The sequence below is a fragment of the Ceratotherium simum genome, chromosome 27, assembly GCF_057802395.1.
Source record: "Ceratotherium simum simum isolate JZ-2026a chromosome 27, ASM5780239v1, whole genome shotgun sequence".
Lineage (NCBI taxonomy): Eukaryota > Metazoa > Chordata > Mammalia > Perissodactyla > Rhinocerotidae > Ceratotherium > Ceratotherium simum.
In genome coordinates, this window is record NC_141926.1 from 29,153,629 (window position 1) to 29,169,223 (window position 15,595).

At 36.8% G+C, this 15,595-nt stretch overlaps 1 protein-coding gene across 3 annotated transcripts in view; it reads left to right on the top strand.

Annotated features, from left to right (window-relative positions):
• NRIP1 (nuclear receptor interacting protein 1) overlaps positions 1-13,282 on the top strand; it is an 89,613-nt gene extending 76,331 nt beyond the window's left edge. For all 3 annotated transcript variants that reach the window (XM_087418194.1, XM_087418193.1, XM_004440734.3), the window contains one exon: positions 6,010-13,282. In XM_087418194.1, coding sequence (XP_087274320.1) covers positions 6,352-9,822 — 3,471 coding nt within the window. In that variant the 5' untranslated portion in view covers positions 6,010-6,351 and the 3' untranslated portion in view covers positions 9,823-13,282. The remainder of the gene's footprint in view (positions 1-6,009) is intronic.
• Positions 13,283-15,595: the final 2,313 nt, after the last annotated feature.

A 15,595-nucleotide genomic window follows, 5' to 3' on the forward strand; every position in this document is an offset into this window, starting at 1 on the left:
CGCGTCCCACATACGGCAACTAGAAGGATGTGCAACTATGACAAACAACCATCTACTGGGGCTTTGGGGAAAACAAAAAGGAGGATTGGCAATAGATGTTAGCTCAGAGCCAGTCTTCCTCAGCAAAAAGAGGAGGATTAGCATGGTTGTTAGCTCAGGGCTGATCTTCCTCACAAAAAAAAAAAGAAAAGAAATATCAGGCCTGCTCCTTTACTATGCCCTTATTATTCCCAGCTGTGAAATGGCAACAATTGAATGTTTCTTTTATTCTTTTTCTTAATTTTTTTCAAAAACTAACTTCTGTGTGTGTGTGTGAGGAAGATTAGCCCTGAGCTGACAGATCCTTTACCAATCCTGCGCTTTTTGCTAAGAGGAGGATCTTTTTGCTGATAAGAATCCTGTTAGATGCAGCCTTCATTTATCCAAGTTAAAATCTTATTACTTGGACTTTACCATTTTAAAAAGTGTTTCAATATTCAGCAAACTTTCTCTTTTGCTTAATAAACCATTTCCAAATAGAAAGTGAAAAACACATTGCAATGGAAATAGTGTACTTCAGAGAATCCCTGTAGGACCCACTTAGGAACTGTTAATATGTGAATTATTTACAACTGTCTTTTATTGATTAGAGCTCTTAAAAAAAGTTACACTGCAACATAATTTCATAGTTTTTAGGTACTTTAAAAAAAAGAAAATATAGCTTTTTAAGAAATATACTCTGAATGCAAGCATTTTGCTAGATATTTCATTAAACTAGTCCGTGTTGAAGCTTGGATCTTTCTCAGATTCTGTCTATGCATATGGTCAAGATTCCTTGGAATTTTTTCATGGTTTAGTTTTATTTTATTATTTTTTTTAATAATTCTGCCTTGCAATAACAATTTTTTTCACTACTTGTTAGTGGACCAGTAAAATCTTAATTTTATAAAATTTAAAGATATTTTTATCTGATAAACAATTTTAAATTAATAAAAGGAAGAATCAGTTTATAATTTTAACACTGTAAAGTAGTTATACATGAATTTTATTAAATTGTCTTGAAATGCATTAGCCCTTCGTATACTATCAGGGTTCTTTGGACCCAGTTTAATTTTGAAGTCTGTTTTGTTTGCTTTTTTTTTAAATATTTCTAACTGGTAGGAAGGATTATATTACATGACTTTTATTCTTTTTTAAAGTTTTAATGAATGTTTTTAATAGAAAAAAGCATTGTATCTTGCTATTACCATATATGTCCATTGGAACCTTTTATAAATCAAAGATACATTATGGAATCTTAGTGATCTTATCTTTCCTATATCTTTAACCATTTTGTTATCTTGGGAATTAATTAATCATTTATTTCCAACTGTGCCAAATAAAGACTAAAATTATAAGCCAAAACGAAAATAATGGCAGTGCCTAGAATGATGATGTAATAGTGAAATGTCATCATTATGTCATCTGCAGTTTTCTTATTGCGTAGCTCATTAATACTATATTATCTTTCAAGAATGTAAAAAAAAAGTCTGGAAACACTATTTTTGTCGTCGTCTTATTTTGTTTTAAGTTTTTAGTAAACACAGTAGAGAATTCAGTATTTTTCATTTTCCGTCCATAATGTCAAAGAGAAGAAAGTTGGCATAGGAAGGTGTTTCAATTAGATGAATCCGAGGATGAATGCAGAGACTGATAGTAGCACTCTAGATATGAATGATGATAGTGACATTGATTGTATAAGCAACATCTCTGACTGTTGTCTTCAGATGACAATATCCCAGATGAATTTTCTCAAACTCAAGAATCAGTGAAGCAACAATATAGTTCTTTCTTTCTCTAGCTTTATTGAGATATAATTGACATATAACATTGTGTAAGTTTAAGGTGTACAATGTGATGATTTGATATGCACAAATAGTGCAGAATGATTACCACCGTAAGGTTAGTTAACAATCCATCACCTCACATAGTTACCATAACAATGTAGTTCTACAGACAGAAAGGAAATATGGTATTTTCATCGGTTGCTTAATAGGAAGGACGTCATATTTTGTCACAAGAACCTCAACTGCCCTTTTTTCTCAAAGGGTGTGAGGCAATATTGTTTCTTCTTTTATGATGTTGGCACACCCAGATTTATTTGAAACAGTTCATAAGTGGACAAATACTGAAGACTGGTGTGTAATAAAAGAGATTGGAAGAATAGAGATGACATGGAAATGAAATAATTCATTGGATTGATTGTAATTAATATTAATAAATCTAAAATTTAAAAATATTTTGCAACTGTGGAACAAGGAAGATTTCTGTCCTTTCTTCAACATAATCGTGAGCTGTCGAAGTTTTCTAAAGTAAGATGCTTTGAATTATGCAAGTACCAAAAGAAGGCCCCCAAGTGATGATTAAGCTAGAACCTCTTAGACATGTATTTGAAATCGGAATCGGTATTTACAAGGTATTTCCAGGTTTGTGCATGACAGTTGAAGAGCTGTCAGTTTCAGAGTGCCTTGCCCATTTTGGATATGTTGTCTTTTAAAACCTGGAAAATATGTTGATTAAGAATTGGATTTGCTATGTGTAAGTTCTTATTAAAAATTCTAATGAAGTTCTTTTACATTATCCCTTTATTCTTATTCTGTAAATTATTCATAAATTGACTTAAATATCAATAAGGTGTTCATTAGACCCAGAGGGTAAATTTTTCTTGGTATACGGAGGGTTAAATGAATTTATTAAAATTACAGAGAGCTGATTTTGATTTAGGATGATAATTCTAAAATCAAAATTAAGTCACTCTTGGTATACTAAACCTTACACTAAATTTTTTGTTAAAATCAGTTTTTCTAAAAATATTTTGGAGGGGGCCGGCCCGGTGGTGCAAGCGGTTAAGTGCATGCTCTCCGCTGCAACGGCCCGGGGTTCGCAGGTTCGGACCCTGGGCGTGCACTTGTCAAGCCATACTGTGGCGGCGGCCCATATAAAGTGGAGGAAGATGGACATGGATGTTATCCCAGGGCCAGTCTTCTTCAGCGAAAAGAGGAGGATTGGTGGATGTTAGCTCAGGGCCGATCCTCCTCACAAAAAAATAAATTAATAAAAAAATAAAAATAAAAATATTTTGGAACCACCCTATAAAAATGACAGCTAAGTTGAAACAAAATTGTTCAATCAGCTTTTATTTTATCACTGGGTTTTATTTTTTTCTCTTCATATATATATATATTTTTAGTGTTCATTAAAGAAATCTTCCTTTACTTTGCCTGTCGTGTCTACCAACCTAATGTTTAAAGATGGGATATTAATGTAATCTATTTTAGTTTCTAAACTAAAGTTTTCCTTCTAAAACTTCATGAGAGTTACAAAATTTGTGAGGCCTTCGTTTGTTCATTTGTATTTTTTTTTTCTATTTTTTCTTTTTTTTTCCTGCCCCTGCAGTACTGTTGCTCTCTTTGGTCCCTCTTACCCTCCGTAAACCAAATGTTGTGGATAATTCTGTTCCTTTTACACAGAAATCATTTAACAAGTGTGTGCCATACAAGTAGGGTCTCTTCTTTATTGTGTTTATGAAGAGAATGTTGAGTACCTTTAAAGAGACATGTCTACAAGCTCTAATAAAATCATTATTGAAGTTAGGGATAGGCCCCTGGATCCACTGACAAGCCATGAATCACAGTATTTTATAAAATATTCCAGTTTTAAAATATATTGCTGGCAAATCTCTAAAGAAGCCTAATTCTTAAATATGTGTTGACGTTTAGATATTTTTAACTGAATGTACTCAAGTCATGTTAAACACCTGGTTAACACTTAAGTGAAATGTATGGTGGTAATATTTTACATTGCACCCTAATATCTGTAGGTCCCAATGAGCTGTACTGTATCCAAGTATCATGCCTTCTTTTCTTTTTTTTTCTAAATTTCTCAATTAAATTCTATAGTATGGAAATGAAAATGCAAGACGTAGGAAGGATTGTTAATTACTTCTCCCACTTTAGATGTTAAGGGATAGAAAAAGAAATTATCTGAAGAAATTTGGCTCACTCAATTCCCTGAAGAATTTTTAATAGCAGGGTCTGAGTGAATTCAGGCCTGAAGGAGTCTCAGAAGTCCTACTTTCTCAGGCAGTTCATTTTCTGCTAAAAGGGTGGTTGGTGTTGCTACTGAGTGCCACCTTAAAGCAGCGTCTCGGTAACCACAATCCTTAATTTACAGATTCATCTTTTTTTGGTGTGTGTGTGAGGAAGACTAGCCCTGAGCTAACATCCGATGCCAATCCTCCCCTTTTTTCTTGAGGAAGACTGGCCCTGGGCTAACATCCATGCCCATCCTCCTCTACTTTATATGGGACGCCACCACAGCATGGCTTAGCAAGCAGTGTGTCGATGCGCGCCCGGTATCCGAACCTGTGAACCCCGGGCTGCCACAGCAGAGAGCACACACTTACCCACTGCGCCACCAGGCCAGCCCCCCAGATTCATCTTATTAAAAACAGGTTTCTATGAGAAGCTCTTTTTCCTCTCATTGCTTCATGTAATTGGTGCTGTTTATAGAATTTCTTTTCAAAGAAATTAATAAAAAATAACCACCTTGACTTAGGATTTTCTGAAAGCAATTATTCATCTTCCCTTTAAATCTATTGTAAATTTGTTTCTTGACCACTTTTCTACAAGATGATGTGATATTTTAGTGTATACACATAGTTAATATTTATACATGTTACAGTAAGAATATTTTCTATACTAAAAATTGGTACAAGCACCTGAACACATTTTTTTTTAATTATTTTCATTTTAAAATCTTTTGAAAAGTTTTTTTCAAATCACATATAGTGTTTTAATTTGTTTATACTTATTTATAACAAAGTCACACAAAAAGAAATAGCATGGGTAGGGAGAAGAGTATTTTATATTGGGAACATCCTAGAAACTTAGGGTGGCAGGTTCACCTGTAACCTGTCTTCTGCATCTGCTAGGAATGGGCCTCACATTAAAATGTCTACATAGAGCACATGAGTAAGGCTTTAAAAACAGACACATTAAATCTTCATAGCCCTGAATAAGTGTCTAAAGAATCACTCTCTTCTGTTTTATTTATTTTTCCCCCAAAGCCCCAGTAGATAGTTGTATGTCATAGTTGCACATCCTTCTAGTTGCTGTATGTGGGACGCGGCCTCAGCATGGCCAGAGAAGCGGTGCGTCGGTGCGCGCCCGGGATCCGAACCCAGGCTGCCAGCAGCGGAGCGCTCGCACTTAACCGCTAAGCCACGGGGCCGGCCCCACACTCTCTTCTGTTTTTAATGTCATGGTAAAAGTTATGGGTGAATAAGCTTGTGAATATACTTAAATGTTTATGAATATAACTAAGACTGTCACACTTTGCACAGGCCTACAAAATCATCTTATATTTTTTAAGTGCTTCCGTTTCTTTGAAAACAAAAATTCTACAAATTACTTATGTAATGTCTGATGTTTGGGGGATGATGTCAGAAGTGAATCTGCTCTGTAGGCCTCAACCCCACAGCAGACTCATCAGATGAGTCCCTGTCATGTGCATCTCTTCCTCTGTCTGCACTTTAGCTTTTGTTCCCTCCTAAGCTCCCAGTAATGTCAGGAAGCTAGTTCTAGCTCCCTCATAGAGCTACAGTGCTAGAAAGCAGACTTAGCATTCACATTACTGTGCAGAAGGGTGTTTATGAAAATTCAAAAACTTGGTGGGCTTTGGAAGACATTATATAAATGTTAATATATATTTTTTGTATAATGTTAATATATATTTTATATAAACATTAAAGTATTTTCTCTAATTGATTCAATCATTTTAACAATATGGATTAATCCATAGGATTTCCAGTAAAGATTTCAAATTCAATAGGGATGGCAATAAGATAAATTACTGAAGAAGTGACTGTAATACATCTATATGTATATATGCACATAAAAGCTTACAAATATTATATTCTTTTGCTTATAGGTATCAGCATAATTCTAGTTCTGCACCTCCTTAACTATCTTCTATTTTTGTTTTTTTTAGAACACTGATATTTGCGTTTAATGGGGCACAAAAGATGAAGAAGGAGGAGCAGTATATTCACTAGGGACTCTGTCCACTTGCTGCTGCAGACGTGTGTGTGAAGGAAGCCTTCTGCTTCTCCCCAGGAGCTGATCAGCTCTGTGGTCGGCCTGCACTCGAGTGTGCTTGCCTTCTCTCTCGTCATTGCCAGCAGAATTCCTGGACGGAATGTAAGAGTACCTCTCTGATTACCATGGAAGGTGATAAACTGACACTCACTTGTTAAAGTTACATCTCAATCCCCACAGAAACCACTCTTTAAAGTGACTAGAAACCAAGCCCTTGTGAACACTTCTATTGAACATGACTCATGGAGAAGAGCTTGGCTCTGATGTGCACCAGGATTCTGTTGTTTTAACTTACCTAGAAGGATTACTAATGCATCAGGCAGCAGAGGGATCAGGTACTGCCGTCGACAAGAAGTCTGCTGGGCGTAATGAAGAAGATCAGAACTTTCACATTTCTGGTAATGCATTTCCCACCTGTCAAAGTAATGGGCCAGTTCTCAATACACATACGTATCAGGGATCTGGCATGCTGCATCTCAGAAAAGCCAGACTCTTGCAGTCTTCTGAGGACTGGAATGCAGCGAAGCGGAAGAGGTTGTCTGATCCCATCGTAAATATAAACGTAAAGAAGGAAGCTTTGCTAGCTGGCATGGTTGACACTGTGCCTAAAGGCAAACAGGATAGCACATTACTGGCCTCTTTGCTTCAGTCTTTCAGCTCTAGGCTGCAGACTGTGGCTCTGTCACAACAAATTAGGCAGAGCCTCAAGGAGCAAGGATATGCCCTCAGTCATGATTCCTTAAAAGTGGAGAAAGATTTAAGGTGCTACGGTGTTGCATCAAGTCACTTAAAAACTTTGTTGAAGAAAAGTAAAGCTAAAGATCAAAAGCCTGATACCAATCTGCCTGACGTAAGTAAAAACCTCATCAGAGATCGGTTCGTGGAGTCACCTCATCACGTTGGACAAGGTGGAACAAAGGTTGTGAGTGAGCCCTTGTCGTGTGCTGCGAGATTACAGGCTGTCGCAAGCATGGTGGAAAAAAGGGCTAGTCCTGCCACTTCACCCAAACCTAGTGTTGCTTGTAGCCAGTTAGCATTACTCCTTTCAAGCGAAGCCCATTTACAGCAGTATTCTCGGGAACATGCTTTAAAAACACAAAATGCAAATCAAGCGGCAAGTGAGAGACTTGCTGCTATGGCCAGATTACAAGAAAATGGCCAGAAGGATGTTGGCAGTTTTCAGCTCTCAAAAGGAATATCAAGCCAACTTAATGGTCAGGCAAGAACATCATCAAGCAAACTAATGGCTAGCAGAAGTACAACATTTCAAAATCCAATGGGTATTGTTCCTTCTTCCCCCAAAAATGCAGGCTATAAGAACTCACTGGAAAGAAACAATATAAAACAAGCTGCTAATAATAGTTTGCTTTTACATCTTCTTAAAAGCCAGAGCATACCTAAGCCAATGAATGGACATAGTCATAGTGAGAGAGGAAGCATTTTTGAGGATAGTAGTACACCTACAACTGTGGATGAATACTCAGATAACAATCCTAGTTTTACAGATGATAGCAGTGGTGATGAAAGTTCTTATTCCAACTGTGTTCCCATAGACTTGTCTTGCAAACACCGAATTGAAAAACCAGAACCTGACCAGCCTGTTTCTCTGGATAACTTAACTCAGTCCTTGCTAAACACTTGGGATCCAAAAGCCCCCGATGTAGATATCAAAGAAGATCAAGATACCTCAAAGAATTCTAAGCTAAATTCACATCAGAAAGTAACACTTCTTCAGTTACTCCTTGGCCATAAGAATGAAGAAAATATAGAAAGAAACGACAGCCCTCAGGAAGTACACAGTGATGTGACAAAGTTCAGCACACAGAACTACACGAGGACTTCAGTAATAGAAAGCCCCAGTATGAATAGGACTACTCCAGTAAGCACTCCACCATTACTTGTGTCCAGCAAAGCAGAGTCTCCCATCAATCTTTCCCAGCACTCTCTGGTCATCAAATGGAATTCCCCACCATATGCCTGCAGCTCGCAGTCTGAAAAGCCAACGAATGCCGCATCTAACCACTTGATGGACCTTACCAAAAGCAAAGAATCACAAGGAGAGAAACCAGTCCAAAATGAAGGTGCACAAAACTCAACAACTTTCAGTGCCAGTAAACTATTACAAAATTTGGCGCAGTGTGGAATGCAGTCTTCCACGTCAGGGGAAGAGCAGAGACCCAGTAAACAGATGCTCAATGTAAACATGGATAAACCTATAGGTATGATTGATAGGTTAAATAGCCCTCTGCTCGCAAGTAAAACAAATGCAGTTGAAGAAAATAAAGTGTTCAGTAGTCAAGCAACAGGCCCTGAACCAGGACTTTCTGGTTCTGAAATAGAAAATCTGCTTGAAAGGCGCACTGTCCTCCAGTTGCTCCTGGGAAACCCCAACAAAGGGAAGAATGAAAAGAAAGAGAAAATCCCTTTAAGAGATGAAAGTACTCAGGAACATACAGATAGAGCTTTAAGTGAACAAATATTGATGGTAAAAATAAAATCTGAGCCCTGCGATGACTTACATATTCATGATACAAATATGCGCTTGAGCCACGAAGCTAAGGGTGCCCCATTCTTAGGTGTGGTTCCTCCCGCGCAGAGAAGCACGGCTGCCTTACCAGCATCCGAGGACTTGAAATCGGAGCCCGTTTCACCTCAGGATTTTTCTTTCTCAAAGAATGGTCTGTTAAGTCGATTGCTGAGACAAAATCAAGAGAGTTACCTGGCAGACGATCCAGACAGCAGTCACAGAAATAGTGAGCTGACGCTTGTGGAATCAAAGAGTCTTTGCATGGTCCCTAAGAAAAGGAAGCTTTATACTGAGCCCTTAGAAAACCCATTTAAGAGGATGAAAAATAGCGCAGTCGATGCTGCAAACAGTCACAGTGCTCCAGAGGTGCTGTATGGGTCCTTGCTTAACCAGCAGGAGCTGAGACTGAGCAGAAATGATCTTGAATTTAAGTATCCTGCCAATCATGGTTCAGCCAGTGAAAGTGAACATAGGAGTTGGGCCAGAGAAAGCAAAAGCTTCAATGTTCTGAAACAACTGCTTCTCTCAGAAAACTGTGTGAGAGATTTGTCCCAGCACAGAAGTAACTCTGTTGTCGACAGTAAAAAGAAAGGACACAAAAATAATATGACCAATAGCAAACCTGAATTCAGCATTTCTTCTTTAAATGGACTGATGTACAGTTCCACTCAGCCCAACAGTTGTGTGGATAACAGGACATTTCCATACCCAGGAGGAGTAAAAACTCCCATGAGTCCTCCTTTCCCTGAGTACTTGGGCTGTGTGGGGTCTAGACCAGACTCTGGGTTTTCAAATGGGTGTTCTCTGCCCAGTGAGAAGGGCCCCATTAAGTGGGTCATCACAGATGTGGATAAGAATGAGTATGAAAAAGACTCTCCAAGACTGACCAAAACTAACCCAATCCTGTATTACATGCTCCAGAAAGGAGGCAATTCTGTTACCAGTCAAGAAACACAGAACAAGGACATTTGGAGGGAGCCTTCATCTGCTGAAAGTGTCTCACAGGTTACAATCAAAGAAGAGTTACTTCCTGCTACAGAAACTAAAGCTTCTTTCTTTAATTTAAGAAGCCCTTATAATAGCCATATGGGAAATAATGCCTCTCGCCCACACAGCGCAAATGGAGAAGTTTATGGACTGCTGGGAAACGTGCTAACAATAAAAAAAGAATCAGAATAAAGTGGACCTGCTGTCCGGCTTTGGATCTTTTTAAAACTAATCAGTTTGAACTTGAGATCTGTATAAATAAGAGCATGATTTGAGAAAAGCATGGTATAATTGAAACTTTTTTCATTTTGAAAAGTATTGGTTACTGGTGACGTTTAAATATGCATACTACTTTTTGCTTTACGTTACATGTCATGAGGAAACTACTGAACTAGCAATTGGTTGTTTAACACTTCTGTATGCATCAGACAGCAACTGTGAGTAGCCTCTGAATGAGATTCTTTTATAATCACAAATAATAGGCATAAATTAAAAAGTAAACCTCCATCCATGGTGGATTGATACATTTTGCTGCCTTTATTAGGGTACTTTACTTTGCTTTTCAGAAGTTAGCCTACATAACACATTTTTTCAAAGTCCAAATTGTTAAATAACTCTTTGAAGGATAATTCATGATGGAAAAAAACTAGTGTTGATTTACTTCTCATTATCCGATTCAAAAATAAATTAGAAAAAATATGCTTACATTTTTCACTTTTGCTAAAAAACATATTTATTTTTAACTCTTGGAAGGGGTTTTGTGGTTCCCAATGTGTCTGCTCCACTCCAGTCCTTTTCAATATATATTTCTTTAAACCTTGTACTACTTATTAAAAATTGCTTACAATTGATGGAAGTTTGATAGATCCTTAAAAAAAAAAGGCAGATTTCCATTTTTGTATTTTAACTACTTTACTAAATTAATATTCCTCCTTTTACAGAATTAGGAAAGTTAACATTTATCTTCAGGTGGTTTCCTGAATAGTTGAATATTTAAGAAGTTGTTTTTAATGAATGCAAAATGGCTTTTCTTTGGACAATTTTCACCATCTCTTGTAAAAGTTACTTCTCACCATTTCTGTGGTACCTGTGAGTCCTATGACCAGGGTTTCTTAAAGCTGGACTCAGACCACCTGCATTAGAATCATCTGGCGCACTCGTTTTAAAATGCAGATTCCTAGGCAGCATCTCAGATCTACAGAACAAGAATCTCTGCTAAGCGGACTTTGGAACCTTCCATCTGCATCGTAACACTTCCTAGGTGTTTCTTCTGCACACTGAAGTTTGAGAACCATTGCTTATGACTTTTCTCGAACACAGCACTATAAAAAAGCTATTTGATGCTTATATTTTCCCCAATACAGTCACACATCAACTCAAAATTTGCAATATTGTGGTTCATATATTTTCGTTATGTCTTTGGAAATCGGGTTCAGAATACTTTTTATGACAAAATTAATTGGGTGGAGGGGACAACTTTCATATCTGGCTCAACATCTCAGGAAAATCTGTGATGATGTGTGTGTTCTACTGAGTAACATCTCCTTAATTAGCCTTAGGGATGGAATAACAGGGCCACTTACCAAACTCAGGTGATTCCAGGATGGTTTGGAAGCTTCTCTTGAATACATCCTTAACTTCTATTAAAATCATTGCCCACAAACAGTGCTGACAAAGATGGAAACATTTATTTCAAACCCGAGAAAGGCACTAAACTCAGATTGACTCAACAAGAAAGTGCAAAGGGCACATGTACGTGACAGAATTGTACTCAGTCACTCCGTCGGATCTGTTATTTTAAAATAGTGATTAAAAGTGAACATTGATGTTGTCTTGCAAGAACTTAATATATTATTCAGCCACGTGGGGTTTCAATCTTGAAACAAGTCCATGTTTTTAAGTTCAGTTTTTACAATCCACAATTCATTCACCAGATAATGTTTTTGTTTTTGATTGTGAACCAGATTAGCAACTGACCTATCAAAAAGTTGTTATAAAATCAACTATTAATTAGAAGGAAATCTATTTGAAGTTGTTCTACTTGAAGTTGTTTCTAAGATTTTTATATTAAAAATGAGCATTATTTCCTAATATGATCTGAAACCCTAAATGATTATTTTTTCTCAAAATGATTTGTAAATAGTTACTGGATATATTATAAAATAATAGTCAGGAGTGAACATTATGCTACATCATGGAGCAATGAAGACACATGCTTATTCTGAAATGAAAATTCCACTGGCCAGTGAATATATTCTACTCCATCCCATATTTACTCAGTAACAATCTTATTGTCTACACAATATAAATAAGCTTTGAAACAATTCATTTTTTTCTACCATTGTGAAAAGTCTGGAGCCTTAGAGGTATGCTAGAAAAAATGTTGGTAGTACCCCTTGGTTAGGGGAAAATGGGCTTTTACAAGGGAGGGAAATTTAGGTCAGGGAAAAGAACACCAAGGGCCAGCGGTGCTATTTTTTTGTTTGTTTCTTTGGTTGGTGGGTGGTTTTGTTAACAGTTAAAGGAATAAGGATATGTAATACACGAATAAACATGATCACAAAGAATTCTGTTCTGATTCACTAGAGAATGTCCCCAGTTTGAGTTTAGTATGATTTTAAAGAAGAGCAGTGAGAAAGGGCATCCATCCATAAATTCACTTTGTTTATGCATGTGTAGATACAAGGGCACACATGCACACATTTTCAAGGACAAAATAAGATATCTAGACGGTTTCTTCCTAATGAAGTCATTTGTGAAAGGGTACTACAGCTCTCATTGACATCGATAAGGTAGCATTACCTGTTTATTCTCTGCTGCATCATACAGAAGAGTAAACTGGTGAGAGTATATATTTTATATATATATATATAATATGTATATATATATATTGACTTGTTACATGAAGATGTTAAAATCGGTTTTTAAAGGTGATGTAAATAGTGATTTCCTTAATGAGAAATACATATTTTGTATTGTTCTAATGCAACAGCAAAGCCTTTTAATCTCTTTGGTTTCTGTATATTCCATGTATAAGTGTAAATATAATCAGACAGGTTTAAAAAATTGTGCATGTATGTATACAGTTGCAAGTCTGGACAAATGTATAGAATAAACCTTTTATTTAAGTTGTGATTACCTGCTGCATGAAAAGTGCATGGGGGACCCTGTGCATCTGTGCATTTGGCAAAATGTCTTAACAAGTCAGATCAGATGTTCATCCCAACGTGGCAGTATTCCATTTCTGGACATGACTTCTATGGTTTAAGCTTTGTGAAAGAATGTGCTTTGAATCCAAGGGTCTTAAAACTTTTTAAAATCAAGTCAAGCTCTTTTCAACATAAAGAGTTCACACAACTACTTTCATGAATTTTTTAATCCCATTGGAAACGTAATCTTAGACCAGGAGTATTCCAGCATCCTGGAATGCAGGCACATCACCATTCATGGTGTGCATTCTGGGGTTTACACAACCAATTTTGATGCTATCTGCTCAGTAATATAATTTGTCATTTTTATTAGAAATTTAATTTCTTCATGTGATGTCATGAAACTGTACATACTGCAGTGTGAATTTTTGTTTTGTTTTTTAATCTCTTAGTGTTTACTTCCTGCAGTGAATTTGAATAAATGAGAAAAAAAATGCATTGTCTGTGGCTTGAAATGACTGATTTTGTGGGCTTTCTCTGGTTTTTAGGTTTTCCATAAACATAAAAGTCTCTGCTCATGAAAATAGCAATATGTTTTCAAGGATGCTTTGCCTTTCTCAGAAAAATAAAGGGAAAAAAGAAGGTGGGCAGCGAGTTAGTGTATTTAGGGACAGGGCAATTGAAACATAGCTCAAAAAGACAGTCAGCCGAAGACCTGTCCTCCCCAGGCTTGCTTCTCTTACTTGGTGTGTAACTGAATGATCACTGTAGATTTTTAAAGTGGAAAAGAGTTCATACGGTGTTAAAAAATAGTTGATTTGATACATACTTGTTTAAAAATAAGAGTTTTTATCCAATTTTCGATGGTGGTTAAGTTTATTTTATTTTTTTTTTGAGATTTTATTTATTTATTTTTTTCCCCCCAAAGCCCCAGCAGATAGTTGCATGTTACAGCTGCACATCCCTCTAGTTGCTGTATGTGGGACGCGGCCTCAGCATGGCCGGAGAAGCGGTGCGTCGGTGTGCGCCCGGGATCCGAACCTGGGCCGCCGGCAGCGGAGCGCGCGCACTCAACCGCTAAGCCACGGGGCGGCCCGTAAGTTTATTTTAAATAAAAGCAAAAAGGTCTTCAATCATTTTCCAAAAATGCATGTGTGTGTATGCACACACATACATATAAAATTGTATACGATATGTGTATAGGTACTGAGTAGTTGAGACTGATAAGCAATATCCATATGTAATAAGTAGTAGAGACCAGTTTATTTAGAAAAAGGAAAATTATCCTTGTGAACCAATGGCCCACGAATTTTTATTTTTACAAATATATTAATGATAATTTAGGAGGAAGGCATTTTCCCAAAGATGAGTTTGTATTTTCTGGCACTAAAATAGGCCTATTATAATCTAACAGTGAAAATTGTGCAGCTTTTCTCCTAACAGGTTTATAAACATTGTCTAAAAAATATGTAAGTAATAGAAATACATCTAGCTTTCTACATTATCAAAATGTTGAAAAGTTACACTTTGCTATATGTATAGATACTGTCATCAGAATCAAAGATGCAGAACCATGTTTTGTTTTGTTTATTGATTTATATATTGGAAAAGCATAGCAAGCACATTGAGTAATAAAATTGTCCAAAAGAGATTTTTGAGAAGAGAACCACCAGTTAGTGATTCTTGACTATAATAGAGTGCCAATGACTAACATGGAGAGTCTTTAATAATCAAATCAGATTATGATCATTCATGCTATACAGAGTTGTGTTTTAAGCTTTTTAATGTGGAAATCTCCTTAAATAATTGTGAATTTTTTTTTCCTACCACTGGTTTCACTCAACTGTGACCTATTTGGTTACAGAAAATAAGTTGTAAATGTTCATTATTAAGCCTGCCATTTTTCATTTATTCCATAAAACTTAGAGAAGTATCTAACTCTAGCACGTTGTAAGTGTTGGTGAAGGAATCTATCTTGGTATCATTTAGCATTAAATTACTGCTACATTTCTCTAAATGGTTGGTACAGTAATATTCACAATATTTTAAAGATGATGTCTTCATAGGTAAGTTAAAGACTCCTGCTCTGAAAAACCAGAATTAATGTATTCTTTAGTTGGTAGCAAACTAATTGGAAATAAAATTCAAATCCCATAAATTCCAGTCCTGAGGAAGTGCTGCTGCACTTATGATGCCCTCTTTTGAGTGTCTAAAAGTAAATACAGAAACCTTTCCAGCAATAACCGGAATTTAAGATAGTATACTTCTACAGTCAGTCAGAAGAAGAGGATTTTTGAACCATTCCAAACAGTCTGTTTACAGCCTTTTTTCTTGACGCAAAGACCTAGACAAGCTTCTATTTTCCAGTCTTTGCTTTTACCACACTTCGTGGGTAGGTGCTCTAAACTTTGAGAACAGTTTAAGATCCTTCAGACTGTCCATTTTGCTCATTTTTGTTGATAAACCTTCACCTTGGAGGTCACATCTGGAAAAGGAAATGGCCTGACATTGTGTGGGGGTCACAGCCTGAAGTTTTTGAAAGCTTGTCGGTACAGGGCCACAGTGCAGGTACATTGTCTGCGATTGTGTTTTCCCTTAGCTAATTTTATGAAATGATAATTTAAGGATAGAACAGTGAGATGATTTTTTTATAGTTAGAAAATGACAGTTTTCCCTGAAGACTGGAACGGTTGCCTCTGGCAGCCGTTGTAGCCAATCCATCCATAAGCAAACTGCAAATCCCCGTAAGACTTTCACCACCCAGTTGGTGTGCCAGCTAGCCTTGCTACATCTTGTAGTGTGCCCATTGACTCCTG